At 36.2% G+C, this 19,662-nt stretch overlaps 1 protein-coding gene across 1 annotated transcript in view; it reads left to right on the top strand.

The window, feature by feature from the left end:
• The window catches only part of LOC129265269 (SPARC-related modular calcium-binding protein 1-like), a 42,382-nt gene extending 36,469 nt beyond the window's left edge, over positions 1–5,913 (top strand). The window contains exons 12-13 of the mRNA XM_054903276.2: positions 132–176; positions 1,315–5,913. Coding sequence (XP_054759251.1) covers positions 132–176; positions 1,315–1,331 — 62 coding nt within the window. The 3' untranslated portion in view covers positions 1,332–5,913. The remainder of the gene's footprint in view (positions 1–131; positions 177–1,314) is intronic.
• Positions 5,914–19,662: the final 13,749 nt, after the last annotated feature.

Below are 19,662 nucleotides of genomic sequence, written 5' to 3'. Positions count from 1 at the left end.
ATTCTGAGAATTGAAAAAAAATTAAGACAGCGTCAGCTTCACTAACAACCAAAACTCGATGAAATATTTTGGTGGAAATGAAAAGGTGGATTTGTTTTTCATTATTTTGTTTCATTTTCTCCCTCTTTTAGCCGTTGCAACGGAAGCTCCCCCCAGAAGAGGGCGAAATCCATTTAGTAAGTAGTCTCAAGTTTTATCTTTGAATTTTAAACATTTTAAACAGTTATCTTTCGTACTAAAGACAGTTATATTTTAGATTTTTAGGTTTGAGAAATAGAAGTACATGTAATTGTGTATTTGATTAACCAATAATGGTGCGTCAAAATTTAACCTCCAAAGTTCCACACCTTTCATTTGAAAGAGATGAAAGGAAAAAAAATCGATATGAGTCTCTATAGGGATCATTCTTGAACTAATGAATATATACAAGAACATTTGGTCACCCTTTTTAATAGAAATGAAGAATTTATCATCACATCGGCGATTTCGATTATGACGAAAAAAGTGTGGGCCTCTTGAACTATCTTTGTCCTAAATCTCATTTTACCACCATAAACCAGTGTCCATTGTGCATTCAACATTGCATTTAACATTCTTTCTGTCATTATCTGTATGATGATACAGAATATTCCGTTCCCACAAGCGCCTGAATTATTCCTTATACAAGCTTAGGAACATTCTTAGAATACATGACCGTGGGTTCAAGGACAAGTCATTGAACTCCAAAACTATAATGAGAAGGAGAGAGGAGAAGGGGGAGGTAGAGGAAAGGGGGTTAGGATAAACATGATAAAGGATAGGGGGTATAAAGGAGGACATGGGTAGAGAAGGATGGGTATAGAGGGGAATGAGGGGGGCAGAGAGATGGGAGAACATCCATAAATAAATTGATAAAGACATAATTATGGCGGGGAACAGATTAATATAATGATCCAAATTCTACTATGATGAAGGCCCTATACTACCGTATAGTGCTGTCCTACCACTTTGGATAGTTGCTAGTTTATATGATAATGGTTAGCTTTGTAAGTCTCTTGCTGTTGTTTAGTCATTCTCACTTTAAGATTGGTCGCCCGAATAGTCTTCTCCTCCATTGATAGTAGCTCCTTGGTAGAAGTATTGGAAGTGCTATTGGAACCATTTGAAAACTGAACTACCCCCAAAGTTTTACCAATCCATACATTAATATTATATAACTCTATATGCATGTAGCTGTGTATAAGGCAATGTTTTCACAACCTTATCATGGATGTATGCCAACATTCTTAAAATGCTTTCATGATATATTTTTTTATTTACTTCATCTCCCCCCAGTTGACAGACTAACTTGATGGGCGAATGCTAGCCGATTCCAGTCCCTACAGTGTACGTCATCTTTCACCGAATGAAATGCTCGGCATGTCAAACAGCTCTGCCCAATGTTTCTTATTAAAGACAATATTATACTGAATTAAAAGTAAAACCAACTCCATGCTATGATGTCATATCGGAGAATAGACAAGAGAATTCGACTTATGAATTCAATATTATGGCATGTGCAGCGTGGTGTATGGATGTGGAAACTTCAAGATTGCGATGCAGGATTTGCATTAAAGACCGACCTGCTCTTGTGCGAGTGATCCATTTTGGAGTACGATCTTCTGATTCTCCTTTGGAAATGCAACTATTCAGCTGTTTATGTGTGTATCTTTTTTGTTGTTGTCATAAATCAGATAAAATGGAAGGAGGTGATCAGTTGTTGATCGGAGAATGAACTCCCAGTTTTAGAAGACAACTGATTCATCATCATTAGCCTTGACAAGGAAAGTCGATGAACTGAAATTTCCTTCCGTCAGTCAATCGCTTCATAGCAATATTATCGCGATGGAAACGTATGACCGCGAAAAAAAATGCGCAGGAAAAAGTCGCGATGAAAACAATTTGGCAGCGATGATTCCTTGACTCTATGGAATGGAAAGAAACTTCAGAGGATAACCATTCATCTTATAGAAAAGTGGATCATTGTCAGATGTTTACAAGAGTTAATTGGTTTCGGACAAGGCATATACCGCATCGTCTGCAACGGGGAAGGTCTACAAAAACTAATTTGGTGATACCGCTGCTTATGTTACCGCCTACTTCGGTAGATTCTGAGGTTTATTTTAATGACATCAACATACTCATGAAACTTCAGCCTTTTCTCCACTACTCCTATGTGACTCATCATCTTGAAGAGGCTGGCTTGGGCATCAATCATCTCGGAAATGGGGTTGTCTCAATGCCACTGACACTTTAACATCAATAATAGGCAGGAGGGGGGGGGGTTCTGTCACAAAATGGTTTCTTAATCACCGGATTATATTGGACCATTGTAGATTTTAAAACACTGCATTTAATTTGTTTTCAATGTTGATAAATTAATTATTTTTTAAAGTCTATAATTTTCATCTTATGTAATGCGTCATTTTTTTCTCTGGTATTTTTCTACTTCTAACCGCCCTGCTTTTATTTCGATATGAAATATCAAACCTTCTTTCTATCCTCCGAAACCTCATTCACTCTTTGTTCCATCATTCTTTCTTCACCCCCCCTCTCTTTCTCTATCTTCCTTTTTACATAATAAGATACTGTAAATCACTTGGTTCCGAGTCACCTCTGTTACTTTTCTTTTATCTGTGGCGTAATGTGCCCCAAAAAATTGAGGGGGCCAGAATGGTGGGTGGAGCAAAATTAATAAAGAGATGCAAAGTCGGCAAGTCGAGCGAGCAACATTTTTGACCTTTTTTTTCAATACAAACGTCAATTTTTAAAATAGATTTTGACATGATATTCAGAATATCATATAGGCCTAATATTCTACTATATCCCTTCCCTTTCCTATCATTTCCTTTTTTGTCTTGGTCGTGAAAGCAAGCCCCACCCCCCTTTCCCAGCTGTACGCTAGTGATTCTACCTTGATATATGGAGATATCTTGTAGTCATGACGTGAGAGTCCTGTGTGCTTTCAATGTATGCCCCTCAACCCTCAGTGACCAAAAGAAAATTCTATCATTCCAGCGAACCACACTGACAAGGGTCAAAATTTATGTAGCATGAATTTCCTGAGCTCTTAGGGGGAAACCCGCTCTCATTTTAAGCGTTTTTATTCCCTGCCCGACAAATAAAATTTATTTTTAGAATTGAATTATTTTAAGATGTATCTCTAAAATCATTCACTGACTGGCATTTTTTTTATTTGTCCCGTTCTCTTCGCCCCCCCCCCTCCACTCTTCAATCTGTTCCTCTCATTTTCGTACGCCCTCTCCTTCTTTTTATGTTCAAAGAGTTGTTAGGGAAGCGAATTGGCTTGAACAATAACACTTATGAACTTCATTTTATAAATTATGCGGGGAAATGGTTTAAAGAAAATATTTATCATTTATTAAAGGTCATGTATGTCCTTTATCAAACAAGATTTGAATCAATGTGTTATATTACTATTGTGGTAAATTCAATTGAAAACCGTATTTTAAAATGTTTTTCAACTGCCATATGAAGATGATATCGTTTTAAACAATTATGTTTAAAGTGAAGCAAATTTTTAAAGCAAATGAAAAAAAAATGAGGTCATGACCCCACCCAGAATAATGCCTTGCTTTTTTGAATGAAAAGGAAATGTTTCATTTGCATTATGATGTACAAATTGTAACCCAAAGAATGTACGTTTGTAACTTAATGTCATTAGCAGTATCACTTGGAGGGCGATGGCCTTCGCAGACGTTAAATGAGCGCGGTAGATTCGCTTTATTCTTTTCACCCTAATTGAATTTGACGAAGACTTACGCATCATGATTTAAACTAGTGCACATGCAGGATTTCTGTTTTCCTAACTTTATTTGGGGACATATATGTTCTTCGTTGTACACACAAGATAATGTTTGAGAGTACTTTTTTTTCTGATGAGAACCCCTTGTATTTTTTTTATTTAATGACGGATGAAATATTTAGTGTGATTTTCTTTGTAGAATTCACGCTATTTCGATTAAAATGAATGAGCGAGATAAGTCCCACTTATTCCCCGCGAATTTGTCAGTGTTATGAACACAAAACTTACAATATGGTTGTACATCAATGTTCAGCGTTTACATTTATTCTTAAAATTTATTAAATGAGTGGTTTGGGGAGAATGAACAAGAACTGACGCGCAACAATATTAATGTTTTTATATGGTGAAAACTTACAACAGCAATATATTATTCGTGTAAATAGTGCCCAATAAACTTCGACTGTATTATTCATGTTATTGTGGATATATTGTGCTTGGAAATTTGTATTCATGTTCAGAAAATGTTGTTAAGAAATCTTGTGAATTAAATGCAGCGATGTGTTTGGTAGCCAGCTGTATGGAATAGGTGCATTACAAAATAGTTTGCATTCCCATGGAGACCACTATTACCACAGTCTCTACCGTTTGAATAACAAATGTTCTGATCTTTAAGAACGATTGACCATTTGCAATTTCGATTAGTATTGTAGGAAGTATAGAAAAAGTATTTTGAAAAGGTCATTAACTTGGAAGTGTACATATTGCTTGTCATTTTTCCTCGTTACGTAGACAAACAATGTAAAAAAAAAATAATTTCTAGACCAAAAAAGCATCGTAGAACAAATGTGTTGTCAGAGGGTCAAATATATCACAATGATAATCTTTGATAAAATTAATACAGGTATTTTAGAATTAAGGAATGAGAGAGATTAGAATAATTACGAGAATTGCTTGAAAACAAAAATTATACCGTCTACATGGTCTATCCATCCCTAAGCATTGTGTTTTAAAGGAGGCAATACTGGAGTAGTGAAAACATAATTCTCCTCTTGTTTTTTTTTTTTTTAAGTTTATATATTTTTATATTTATTTCACAATATGTGATTCATTTTGGCAATACAGTTTGAAGTATTTTATCAAGAGAGTAAAATTTTGATTGCATGGATGTATCCATCACTAACAGTTTTCAATCCTGTCCCGCGAATACTATATGTTATTTCCCAACTTTAGAAGTGGGCAAATGGAGAAAGCTTCAATAAAGATAGAGAAATTTATATTTTAATATGAAAGAGTGACCTTCATCAGAGTCTAAAGATAATTCTAGGAGGATATAGGAAATTAATGAACAGAAATTTGAGGTAAAACATTTTCGATGGTGCAAATGAATATTTACCGCTTGTGGTTTCATGGAGGGGAACAAGGTCAAGAATGATGAAAAAATTATTTTAAAAACTTCCGGGATAATACGAGAGTTGCTATTCTTTTAACAGTTATGAATATAAACTCTAGTTATACCTTATGAATATAAACTAGTTATACCAGTGTCAAAACTTCATTACACATGATTATTGATAAAGCTCTATAGAATTTCAGATATAATGCAAACAGGATCATGAATACTTGATTTATGAATGTATTTTCAAAAACATCAATTCGAAGCATGACACTATAAGCATTCATATGATTTTGAGACCGATTGAACCGTCAATTTTTCCACGATTTAATTGAGTTGTAAACAAATAACCCCCTCAAATAAAATAATTTCTTGAAATTGGGATAGATTAGGTAATTTGAAAATTTCTTTCATTTTTTTATTTCAATTATGTTGGTTATTCGACTGCTTGTTATGTTGTTTCAAGCCAATACGTTTCACTTTAATCATAATTTAAGGGTCATAAATATAAACATTAATGGTTTCTTATATAAACATTAAATTATCAATAAAAGTCATATTCATCAATACAAATATTTGTAATGAGGATTGGACATTTGTTTTTCAATCTTGAAAGTGTACATATACTAGTATTATATAAAAAGTATTTGAATATGTCCAGAAATTCATATGCAACAGAATAGAAGTGTGAATTAATTTTGCCAAGAGTTTTAATAAATTGTTTGTTACCACTGCAGATTGCACAGATGTGATGATTGATTTTGTTTTGCTGTATTTGTGTAGATATATATATATATATATTTAGCTTTGGTGAAGGGTCAATAATGCGAATTATACTTGAATATTATCTAACATTCCAATCTAAAAAACTCATAGTAGCCGGGGTTTTTTTAAGCCGCAAATCCCCAGTGAAAAATTTAAACATTCAAATCAAACATATCTAGCGCCCTCTCTATGCAATATTTATATTCTACTTTAAAAGGGCTCTTTAAGTATTTATCTCACAAATTAAGCTACAGGCAAAGATTACGTCATAAAAATTTCAGTCCAGTCCATGCAGGAGTCCATACTTTGGAATACGTTTGATATCAAATGGAACACACGCAGATATTCTATTTTGATTGGGCATGCAAAACGTTTATCCTGTATAACACTTTTTTTCATTACATATCCTCCAAATTATAACGATTTTCGGGATTACACATTCAAATGATCTGGTAATGGATTGGAATAGTGATAGTCACATCTTTGGGTATAGGTCCTACCGATATCTATACAGACGGACTTGAAGGGGAAACGTTGCGGGGTTACTGTCACAGTAAATTATGATTTTATCTGTCATGATTTATCTAATGATATTGAAAAGAAAATGCTACAACTGGACTTAACCATAATGAGTGTGAGGTGTTGATTCAGCCCCATCGACATTTGAGCCCAACATAGAAGGGATTAAGATATGAAGACAAAATTTAATCATTTAAATCTTTCACGTTTTTTAATCCTACCAACTAAATTCCTTTTTCATTGCAATATTTAATCTGATTTTTCAGGTTCTTGTATCATAGTGTCTATTAATTAATGAAAAATGGACAAACTTGAGTTGGCCTTCTTTGGGGGATGCATCCATTGCTTTGACTGCTCCTCGGTCTCGGGATGATCGTTCCAAGTAATTGGATGGGTTACCGTCAGAGAGTGCCAAGTTTCAGCTGTGGTCATGCACTTCAGGTGCAGAGACTTGATGACAGCTCGGTAAGGTTTGTCCATTTTTCATGAGACACCTGATACAGAAATTCTAAGAACCCTTAGATATTGCTATATGGCCAATAAATTTTGTGGGTAGGATAAAGAAATATGACAGATTTTATGGCCCAGATTTGGTCTTTATATCTTGATTATTTTTATGTTAGGCTCAAAACTTTTCAGCCCCCCCCCCCCCCCCCGTAGCTGGCGCAATTTTTGAGACCAAATTTGCGACCTCCGGGTTCGTAAGCGGTTCTAATATTGCGCAACATTTCGCAAATTCATGTCAGACCCTTGATTTCAGCTTGATTTATTAAGTTATCGTCGGTACTATTCCTAAATCCAAAGTTTTTACTGTAATGTTTATATATTCCCACATTCATGACATTAAATCCCACTTTAAAGCAAGGTTATTCTATTTTTACTGAGTATAAACTGTCCTATCTTAAATATACGTTTTCTTCCTAAAGTATTTGTTTCATTTATCAGATTTTTCTCAGGCTACTATTATCTATCTTACCTGAAACAAATCAATAAATAGTAAAGTAATGTTATGAAACAAAACGTTTTAGTATGAAGTAAATTATTTCTGGTTCGTGCTCATTTCGCACATCAATAGGGCTAGGCCTTGTAAACTTTTATACCTATACAGTGCGTCCCAGAAAAAACGAAACCGAGATTTAGCGATGATTTATCATAACTTAATCACAAATAAAATAAACAAATGACCTACCAATGTAAAGCTTAGAATCTCCTCTTTCATCTGATATTAATTAGATTATTTCTCCTTCACGCATGAGTGAGCAAAAATAATTTGAAGAGGGGATACCATGAAGTCATTTGGCGGGTTGTATATAGCTTTCAAAAGGAAAACCACATTTTAAAAAAGTTCAATATCTGCTCTTTAATTTGATACCTCAATTACATAAAATGGTCAAGAAATAACAAAGTTCTGGTTATTTGAAATAAGGCTTGAATTTTAATAATTTCATAAAATTAAGAGGTTTTACAGGCTAGCGTTCAAACTCACTCGACACTCAGTTTTGTTTACGATCAGCCATGCATTAAGTCTTTTCCATGCGATAGCTTCTGTGGGAAACCGGTGAAAACAGTTTATTTAATGAAATTAATTTTTTTTGAACTTTTAAGACATGTGATTTTCTTTTTGAAATTCATATACCCCCCGCCAAATGAGTTTTTGGTATCCTTCCTTCAAATTGTTTTTGCTCACTCATGCGTGAATGAGGAATAATCTAATCAATATCAGATGAAAGAGGAGATTCTAAGCTTTACATTGGTAGGTCATTTGTCTATTTTATTTTTGATTAAGTTATGATAAATCATCGCTAAATCTCGGTTTCGTTTTTTCTGGGACGCACTGTATAGGCCCTACATGACATTAGAAAATCATGATTATGAGACAAGCGTTCAAACTCTAGAATATCGCAAGGAAGCGGGGTTTTTTCAAATTAAAGGACAGTCCACCCCAACAGAAAGTTGATTTGAATAAAAAAGAAAAATCCAACTAGCATAACACTGAAAATTTCATCAAAATCGGATGTAAAATAAGAAAGTTATGACATTTTAAAGTTGTTTAATACTATAGGGTTGAGTCAAGTTGGTCCTTATTGTCAAATCTGTAAAAAAATGAAATATTGTATAATTCAAACAATAAGACACAAAAGAAATAGTGAGTGATGGACATCATCGACTGACTCATTTGCATTACACCGAGTTGTGCATATCAACGTTTTGTGAAAAATAAGCAAAACTTTAAACTGCCATAACTTTCCTATTTTATATCCGATTTTGGTGAAATTTTCAGCGTTATGCTAGTTTGATTTTTCACTATTTATTCAAATCAACATTTTTCTGGGTGGACTTGACCTTTAAAAAAAATCATCGAAACAGAGCGTTCTCGTAATACCAGCCTTTTTTTTAAGGATTCAATTGGACTAAACATGCATAATTCTTACTGCACTCCAATCTTTCGTTATTTATTTTTTTTTTTTTTGGGGGGGGGGTCTTCTATTCATGAACATTGATCAAGCTATTTAGAAACATGAAGCGTTGAATTTTATTGAAAAGACATTGACCGAGACAATTACTTCGAGTTCATTAGCAAAACGACCCATGACCATCCAATTGACCACCACTGTCGTGCACTGGAGCGAAACACGAGCACACAATGAGCGGGAAAGTTTGAATAGCGGAGTGGAGCAGGCGAGAGTGAATGGATTTTTCAAACAGAAATACACGGCAAGCAAAAACAACAACAACCTCGGCGTAAAGGCTGTGAGGAGTAAATGACAGTCTTGTGCTCTCAAATAACAAGACATCCGACAGATTTTCTTTTCCTGGTATTACTGCATGTGAGACAGAGGAAAGGATAGAAACTTCAGGAAGTGATTTGATGCAAACATAGTTTGGTGGTGACCATGCAGGTAAGTGAAATAATTATCTTAATGTTCAGTGTTAAAACATAACCATAAGGAACCTTTTAAAAATGTTCGAAGAAAACCACGGTCACCGGCGCATGTTAAAGTCAGAGCATACTAAAGTATAGGTATATTGACGTTTGCCTATTTCAAGTGTGCAGGGCCTATCCCAGGTGTTATTGAAAGGGAAAAAATAGCTTTTCACTGAATTAGTTTGTGGCTCAGCTATTCAGGAGCAGGGCGGTGGCGCTTACCCCCCCCCCCCCCCCGATAACTCGGACTATCAGTAAATCTGCGCTCCCGTCGGGAAAATGAAGAAAAGGACGAGAAGAAAAAATGAAGGGTAAAAGAGGAAAGAAGAAGGGGAAGGGAGGAGAGAGAAGGAGAAAAGGGAAAGAAAGAGACAGAGAAAATATCGCATCTTTCATTTAGGAAGATACATATCAATTTTACGATACAAAAAGTGCATAGATGAAATGTGTTGTTTTTAGGTCTAAATCTAACGAAAAAAAAAAAAATGGTTATTGAGATACATATCACGTTCTCATCAAATATCCTTATACTTTCCACTTTGTCAGGTCGGAATATAAAAAAAATCAACCCGCGAGAATTATTTCATTAATCTATCCTGTTCATGTTAACAAAAATTGCTTTGAATGTCCATGTACATGTAGGTATTAATATATGAAAAATGAATAGTTCACACTTCACGATCGTGTACTTTGTTCTTCATTAAAAACATATCCAGTTTTCAGGTCGGAATATCTAAAATTTCGTGCTCGCATCAATTGTTCAGTTGATTCCTATCCTGTCCATGATTAAAAAATGGTGCTTAGAATGTCCCTTTTTAGGTCTATATCCCCCCAAAATTAAGCTTGTGCTTCGCGCTCACTAATGAGATCCGTATCCTCTTTGCACTTTTCTTACATATACATGTTAAGCAGTGCTAAAAGGGTTATCTTTCGGGTCAGTATGAAAAAATCTCGCGCTTCGCGCTCACATTGTTTATTGAGAACCACAGCTTTTCCTTAATATAAAAACGTCCTTTAAAAAATCTGTCAGCTCGTGCTTCGCGCTCCCATCATTCTCATGGTTTTAAAAAGTGCACAGAATGTCCAATCTTTAATAGGTCTAAATCTTATTTTAAAAAAATCAGCTTGCGCTTTGCGCTCGACATTTTTGCTGTTGAAATACATTGCTCTTTATCGAAAACTTGTTCCAACTGTTAAATTTTCAGGTCGGGATGTCGTAAATTTTCAGCTCGCGCTTTGTGCTCGCATCAATTATTATTCGATACCAGTGCTATTCTGTTCGTGGTTACAAATTCTGCTGAGAATGTCCAGTTTTCAGGTCGGAATATCAACATTTTCAGCTTGCGTTTCTTGCTCGCATCGGCTGATTGATGAGATAATTATGTTTCCTCTTCATGAGTCACTGAAAGCAGACCTGATTATAATGAAAAAAAAATCAGCTCGTGCTTCGCGCTCACATTGATTGTTTAGTTTTATACGTATCAGAATGAAGAACTGCTCAGAAATTTTCAATTTTCTGGGCCTAATACTGAAATATCCCAAAATTTGTGCCCGCGCTTCGCCTCGCATTGTGTATTTAAGCCTTACGAAATACCTCATATTGTTTGTAAAAATAAAACTAAGTCTAAGGTAAGGACTGGGAAAAGGGAGGTGCACATTTTAAGGAGGTGGAATTAAAGTAGTGGAAATTAGAACAGATATCACACAATAAGGTATTCTTTCATTGTGGAGGTTAAGTATAGGTGTTTCAATTTGGTACCGACTAGCCTGGAAATGGCATTCATGAGATAAACTTATATCAGTATGAATACGTTAGCGATGATATTTATGACAATAACATTCTATAACAATAATTTCTTTATAATTCTTATAAACTTGTCAGTAACATTAAATATGCTATAATAGCACGGAGTGATATATTGAAAGAAAACCTGCAGATTAAGTAATAATATTATACAACGGATCATTATTTAAAGATAGGCCTACATTATTTACCCAGAACTGCAAGAATAGATTATTCATGTTATTGAAAACAAGGCCTATAAATTCATTTTAAACTCATTATTTTACACCAATGCTATAAAAACAAAAAAAATCCTAGAAAATATAAAATCAAAGGGAACAACCTCAATCTGCACAGCTGCACAAAACCACTTTTTTGGGGAATAATTATATCACTATGTAGCCTTGCACTTGAAATGTTACATTGCAATATAGTACCTATTCCTGGAAATCACAGCCGGTGTGTATCATATTAATTTTCATGTTCTTTATTCTGCTGAATGTTATCTAATAATAACTATGTTTATGTACTATAAGCTGTATGTATTCCATTGAACCTTAATTATCAAATTAACACTTATTATAATGTATCTCACTTAGTGCATAATGGTGGAATAAATATCAATAATTGAACGTATTTGCAATACAGGCTGAATTAACTTCAACAATGTGACAAAGAGGTCTTGATATTGCCGATGTGTCTAATATGCAATTTTGACAATAGTTCATTAAGTCAGAGTTGAAAGAGTATAGGGTCAACAACATAGGCGGCGGAAGCGGGGGGGGGGGACGTGCCCCCCCCCCTAAATTTTAGGTGGGGGGACGGCCTCCCCCTAAATTTTTGTTGATAACCTTTTTTTTTTTTTTTTTTGCTTATCAATTTTTTTTCCAGCGTTCCCCCTAAAATTTTTTGTTGACCCTTTTTTTTTTTTTTTAGCTTGTCAAAAAAATTTTGTGGTCCCCCCCCCTAAAATTTTTTGGCCTTCGCCGCCAATGGTCAACAATCTTTGGGGATCGCATCAAGTTTCTTATTTAAAAATCAGTCCCGCCCAGGCAGCGCCTGAGCTCCTGTGAGGTTGTTACATTTTGCAGGAATGACCAAGATGATAGCCGCGGCACTGTTTCAACTTTCTACCAATCAGATATTAGGATTAGGAACAGATTCTTTAAATGGTTAACATAAAGAAAAGAATATATCGTTGTTTTTGTTTGTTTTCGTGTTCGTTTTGAGGGTTCTTTATATTTCATTCTTTTCTCATTTTTTTCTATTAGGCTGGAACTGTTATGACTCTGTAGGGAGAGCACGTGCACCCTCATGCAGCCTGCGCCCATGGGGGGGGGGGGGCTGTTATTGTGTTGAATAGAAGGGAAACGATATACATAGTATACGTATATACATGTCTGTTTCATTTATTTTATTTTCTATTGTTCTCTATCAGTGCAACAATTGACCTGGTGTCGATCAGGACTTCTACAATATCCTGAGCCAACGCTCGAGTATACACATCACCCATGAATTGGCCTGACCAGCGAGGAATGGAGCAGGTTTTCTTCAGGAGATGATGGCGGGCCAGGTGGATAGCAGAATGTTGCTTGGAAGGCATCTGGGCATCTTGTAGTGAGATGAGAGTCAGATGTCGCTGCGTCCCCGAAGTTTTACCATTATGAGAAGGGAAAGGGTGTGGACGGTGTACTTCGGCCGAAGATGAGCCCAGGGAATTCTCACAAACATTTCCCTGATGAGCACATGCCGATATCATGATTGGACAACAGTTCACCCGGTGCAGTCTCATCATGGAGCTACTACCGTTAGTAGCTCCATGGTCCCATCATGGTAAGGGTTGATCAAGGATCCAGAGGGTCTTCTGCCGGTCTGAGTCCGAAGAACTTAATATTACATGACCGGAATGTTCTCGAGAACGTTAAGGGCTTAACTGCATCCTATAAAGAAAAACAATCTCAAATCTATGATGGTAAGATATTCGGCATTGTTAGAACAGTCTGCAAGAGAGAAAAGAAAAATTCGATTAACGTGTTTCCTTCTCTAACTTGCCCATACCCATATCTGATATTTAGGGCAAAAATTACTGTCTCACCCCCCCCCCCCCCCACTTCAAGCTCGCGCTGTTTACAACGCACACAAAAAAGTGAGGAAAAGCAAACAATTTTTGAAAGGGAAATGAGACTGCTAGGCCCGGGGGCAGTCAAATGTATTGCTGTACACATGCGTGACCAAATTATTTCCAAACACCCCCTTAACGAGTTTTTTTCTCTGTGTGCAAAGTAACCCCCTAAACAAGTTTTTCGCGGGCTTTACTGATTTAAACATTTTGGCCCTTAAACAAGTTGTCGCCAGAATATGACCCCGGGGAAAAAGTTTGGGGAAAAATATACCCTAATGACAAATTTGGCTAGTCTTTAAAAAAAAAGCTTTAAAAAAATACTCTGAATACGTTTGACCCCACGATTGATCATTGACCAGTCTTTTAAAACCATGAAAACCACCCTTTTTCTTGAAAATTTGTGTTTTTTTATATCATTAACGAGTGCACGCGCGGCCCGCGTTCAAAACTGAAAAAAAAACACCCCTTTAAACGCGTTTTTTTTTTTGTCACGCATGTGTACAGCGATATATTTGACTGCCCCCCCCCCGGCTGCTAGGTATACTCTGATTGTAAAACAAAGAATGGAACGAAACTCATCTACCAAATCAGTTCATTGAAGGGGGTTTGAACACATATAACCACCCCAGGGCCCCTGCGTACGCCACTGAGCCTACCCGATAGTAACAATTTTGGGCACAGAAAACGCAGAAGAGAAAGGAAATTGAGACAAGAATAAAAATCTTAATCTTTAAAATACAAATGGTGAATGCACAAGTTTTAATAAAGATTTAAGGGTTAGAAATTCAACATTTTTTAGATCGGGCACTTTGATCCATCTCACGATTTTTACAGCACGTGTATAGGTTAAAGGTTTAAAATATTACCGTTGCTAAAAGATTAGGCCTTTATTATCTCTCAATTTTGTATACTCCAAATCTGTAGACATAGAAATTTAAGAAAAAAATAGAAACTGTTCATCAATATTAAGTTTTTGATCATTTTCTACCATTTAATTTCAGTGTAATTTTGTTTTGTTTCATGGGCAAAAAACCGCAAGAAATTGCGTTTTGGCTCAAAATTAAGTGCAGAAGTACAGAACATTTGTTTATACTTACACCTTCTCGAAGGTAAATTCATCAAATATAAGGAAAACTCTGTAATAAGGCAAACAATCCACCAGACCTGTTTTTAAATGGGTTACACTTTTTATATTCTTCCTGGGAAGTAAAAGAAACAATGTCGTTCTGAATGTTTCATTAATGAATTAAGAATAACAATACTGAAAGTCCAGTTTGCTTAATTTCTTGGTTCATTTGTTGGGAAACTATCGTCTGATATGCTTTAATAAATTTTTAATGCATTTTAATAAATAGAGAAAACTCGAACAAGCATAATGCTGAGATTTCATAAAATCGGATGTACAATAACAAAGTTGTTAAATTATGAATTTTCGCTTTATATATTTCAAGAAACAATTATATGCACAAAGGGTTCACATGTAAATGAGAGAGTCGATAATGTCACACACGATTTCTTTTGTATTTTATTATATGAAACAGGATATTTCAATTTCCGCAGATTTTACAAGAATTAATTTTAATTGCATAACAATGCATGTATATTGCAACAGTAGCAATTCCATGCATTCTAAGAGGATCCATTCCCTGTTCAGCATCATAATGAGGAAAAAGTATAAAGATATTTCGGAAATGACATACTGCAGAATTATGCTAAACTTTGAAATGCCATAACGTTCTCATTTTACACCCGATAATGATGAAATTTTCACCTTGGTTAAGAATGAATTATGGTACATGTAGGTCTATTTCTGAAATGCACTTGAAAAATCTGAAATGTAAGTTCATGCTGTTCATCTGCGAATGACATTGGGCTAAATTTTAGAATTATTTTGCCAAGTGGGTGTTTCAGAAAGCTGTTCGTAAAGCCCCTTTCACAATTGACGTACGACCTGTTTACGACCACCTGCAACAGTTTTTTCTTGTTGTTGCACGATCGATCCCATGGTGTCTTGCGAGCACTCGCAGTCGTTGTAGACGATCGCACAAACTCGAGGTGGTCGGAGGTGATCGTGACTGGTCGCATCTGAACTTTGAACATGTTCAAAATCCAAACGCGATCAAATACGATTGATTCACTCGCAACAGGTCGTACCATCGGTCGGGCGATCATCGTGTGAGTGTTGTTCAACGTTGTACGACTTGGTGCGAGAGGTGGCACAACTAAGTATAGTCGCATTTAGTCGACTGGAGGTCGTACAACACTTGCACATGTGCTGGAGACCTACAGAGACCAGTCTTGCGACTGGGTGCGATAATATGAGACTGTTGCAAGACCGATCGAAATTACGGCTTACTACATTCCACTACCGTTGCATTCGCATGTATGCGACCGTTCAGCCCCTTTCACAATTGACGTCCGACCAGTTTACGACTGCCTGCAACAGTTTTTTCTTGTTGTTGCACGATCGATCTCTTGGTGTCTTGCGAGCACTCGCAGTCGTTGTAGACGGTCGCACGAACTCGAGGTGGTCGTGACTGGTCACATCTGAACTTTGAACATGTTCAAAATCCGAACGCGATCAAATACGATCGATTCACTCGCATCAGACCGTACCCGGGGTCGTACCATCGGTCGGGCGATCATCGTGCGAGTGTCTTTCAACGTTGTACGACTTGGTGCGAGAGGTGGCACAACTAAGTAGTCGCATTTACTTGACTGGAGGTCGTGCAACACTTGCACATGTGCAAGCGACCTACATGTACAGAGACCTGTCTTGCGACTGGTTGCGATAATAATATGGGCAATAAGACTGTTGCAAGACCGATCGCAACGGCTTACAACATTGCACTACCGTTTCATTCGCATGTATGCGACCGTTCCACTCGCAATCCCTCGTGCAACACTCGCATGTGATCGCACGAGCACAATAAGAGTATATGCGACTTACTCGTGCATCGGGGTTTACTGGTTGTTTTGTTGTACGACAGCTGTTGCAACTGTGAAAGCCTCTGTGCGATCTTATGAGATGACTAGCGATTGATGCCTGTTGCAGCCTGTCGCACGACCAAAAGGTCGCAAATGGTCGTACGTCAATTGTGAAAGGGGCTTAAGTCAATACTGACTTTTCGCAAGACTGGTGACGCTTTCTTGCGCCACATTGTATATCCCTGTGTAGCCGACTTAGCAGCTAAGAACATGCTCTAGTCATGCACAAAGTTGGGCGTAACTTTGCATATAGCTTTATGAAACACCCGACTGGAAGTAAATGATCGTGTTACACGTTTTTGGCTACTTGTATTTATTCTTGTACTCGGTTTAATATAAAACTTGTCCCCCTACCACCCCTTTCCACCCTCTCTATCTCTCTTTCGATCCCTGTCTCACTTTCTCTCTTTCCCATCCCTCTTTCTTCCCTTCTCCCCTCTCTCTCTGAAGGTATTTCACATATGGCTGTGCGACTATTTTGTTACAATATATTCCCCCCCAATTTTTTTTTATAATACTCTCAACAGTCGCGCGACCAAAATTGGAAGCCCCTTTTTATATTTTATACAGAGTGTCCCGCGGAAAAGGGGAACCGAGAATCTCGTTTTTTTCTTTTTATGGGGGGGGGGGTATTTTTTGCAACATTGGCAAACCATTTATGATCTTTCATCAACATGAAATTATTATCTTATTTTTAAATCACTTGTTTAAACATAGATGTAACAAAACATGAATTTATGGTCAAAATATGTGTAATGACTGCGATATCTACCACTAAAACGGGTTTCCTTTTTATGTGACACTCTGTACACACATCCATTGGAAATAGAGTGAACTTCATCAAATCCAGGTTTACATTATTAAAATTATACCCACTTCAGCAAAAGATTGGAATTATTCTCAATTCTGAAACCTTTTATGATAGATGTACGACAAATTTGAAAATTTAACTTTATCCAGCATGTATGAATAACTTTAAGCATTACCAATTTGAACAATATTCATTTTTGCTTTGTGAATGCCATGGTGCATTTTTTATGTATTACATTCGGTTAACTGTTAATTATCATTTAAGCATACAAATCAAATGTGTGACAATATATAGGACACATTGTTAGAAAATATTGTTCGAACAAGTCTTTGATATCTTACAAAAATCAAATCTATTCAACAAAATTGTTTTCGTTTTGTGAAGTTCACTCTTGAAAATATTAAAATAAAACGTCCCCTATTTTTATGTGAATTACTGCTGTGTATTGTGTTGCAAAGTGCATTGTTATTGAGTTTCATTCACAATAAATATAACTATACTTTTGATTTTTCTTTTGGATTATGGAAAACTTTGAGATTGACCGTGCATATTTTTATTTAGGTCAATCAATATTGAAATAACATCTTTAAGAAAATAAAAATGCATTAGTTATATTATAAACAAACGTGCTTTTGAAAGGATAGAAACTGTACCATCAATATCAGTCACTTTTGCAACATTTTATCGACAACAAAAAGAATGGGGGGTTGGCTAATTGAGGGTTGTACATCTGCAAAGACTATAATAATCACCAACTCAGTGGACATTATACGTGATTTTTGTGGATAATTTGCAAATCTCAAAGGGGAGGCAATTAAACTTGACCTGCTGCAAGCCAAAGTATGACATTGTACCTGAAAGCATTCTATAAGCTGACAATATAATGGTTTTGCATTTCACCAATTTTGCAAGTCGGATCATCCTCAAACTTGCCACTACCTTGAAAATATCTGTGTGAAAAAAAAGTTCAGCTTAAACAGTGCCAAAAGGTAATCCAAATCATGAGGGTTGAAGAGAAAAATAAAAACGAAATCCTTGACTTTTTGTCCATGAAGATGCTGTACTTAATTTAGAAATTTCTAAATAAGTAAATATGAAAGTCATTCAAAGACAAATCAATCATTTGAGTCATTCATAAAAAGTTTCATCATTGCTTTGCTTTTCAAAATATAAAAAATTGAAATTGTAAAATGATAAACATCCACCTTCTAAATTTGGATTACCTTGTACACATGCCCATGACAAACCTAAAACATGGAGGTTTCAGGAGCAATGTCACTTTGGCTTGCAAAAAGGTTTTTGGGACATTTCTGCCGGCCTATGACAAAAGGAAGCAAGGAATAAGCTTATGAGGAAAAATGTATCATTTTAAGGGAAAATATACATTAATTTAGTTACTTCTGAAAAGTCTATATTACTATAATTGGGGGCTATGTGACTCAATTGCTTCAGCATTATTTAGAGAAAATCTCCCAAATCAAGAATTTAAATAAAAAAATTGCTTCCTTTTGTCATTGGACGGCAGATTTACTCCTGCGACAACTGCTCCTACAACGGAGCTGGAGCTCTCACCGAAAATGATTATACAAACCTCGCACCTTAGAGGGGTGGAGGAACAATTGTCGCAGGAGTAAATGTCTCTGGTGGGGGGGGGGTGATCGTTATGGATTTTAAAAAAGGGGCAGGGTAATGAGGGTATTTAATATACAGGTGCAAAATTACTGATAACAAAGAATTTTTCACTTTCTCAGGAATTTATTTTGTTCAAAGATACACAATTACAAAAAAAAGCAGATTAAAAAAAAATGACCAGCCAAGAAGATTCATTCAAGTATGAAGGATACCATTGCAGTCGACCTCTTGATTCGATGGAGCAAACCCTAACCCTCACAAAATGGCCAGCAGCCTGATCTGAGCTGGGCTCTTCTTGACAAAATCACACAATATGTGACATCACTACCTCAAGACCTATTTTTCAGTGTATAGAGAAGGGCACTCGATCCTGTTGTGCATGGTATACAACTTGCCACAATGAGAGTGCTTTATCAATATTTTGTGTAGCCAATAGTATGCCAGACAATGCATCAAATTTCCTACTGATTACGTTAAAAGGGGGCAATATTTACTCTCTTTTTTGGGGGGAGGGAACTGCTTACATTCATCTAAATTTTGCCTTTAAAAAAATCCTTTACCCCCACCCCCCATCCTCTTTCCCAACTACTCCCCTTCCCTCTTCCTTGCCATAAGAATCAAATCTATTAATCTCCTTTGTAGTCTTTTCATTCATCCTTGAACAAAACCACCTCATTCCCTTCCTTACAACCATCTCCCCCTCCCCTTCTACATGAATAGCAGTTAATCCACTGATTGTGCTCTCTTCCTATACCTCCCTGTACTATTCATCCGGGGAAGCATTTCATGAAGATTTTTGTCAGTGATTTTCACCAACAAATCATTGCATCTGATTGGCTTAGAGCAAATTAGTGATAATCACTAACAAAAACCTGTCATGAAATGCTCCCTGTATCTGCCCATTTTCAATCATTTAAAATCCTTTCAACATTATCTATC

This window comes from Lytechinus pictus, chromosome 7 (genome assembly GCF_037042905.1).
Source record: "Lytechinus pictus isolate F3 Inbred chromosome 7, Lp3.0, whole genome shotgun sequence".
Taxonomy (NCBI): domain Eukaryota; kingdom Metazoa; phylum Echinodermata; class Echinoidea; order Temnopleuroida; family Toxopneustidae; genus Lytechinus; species Lytechinus pictus.
This window is presented reverse-complemented; position numbering and strand designations above follow the sequence as displayed.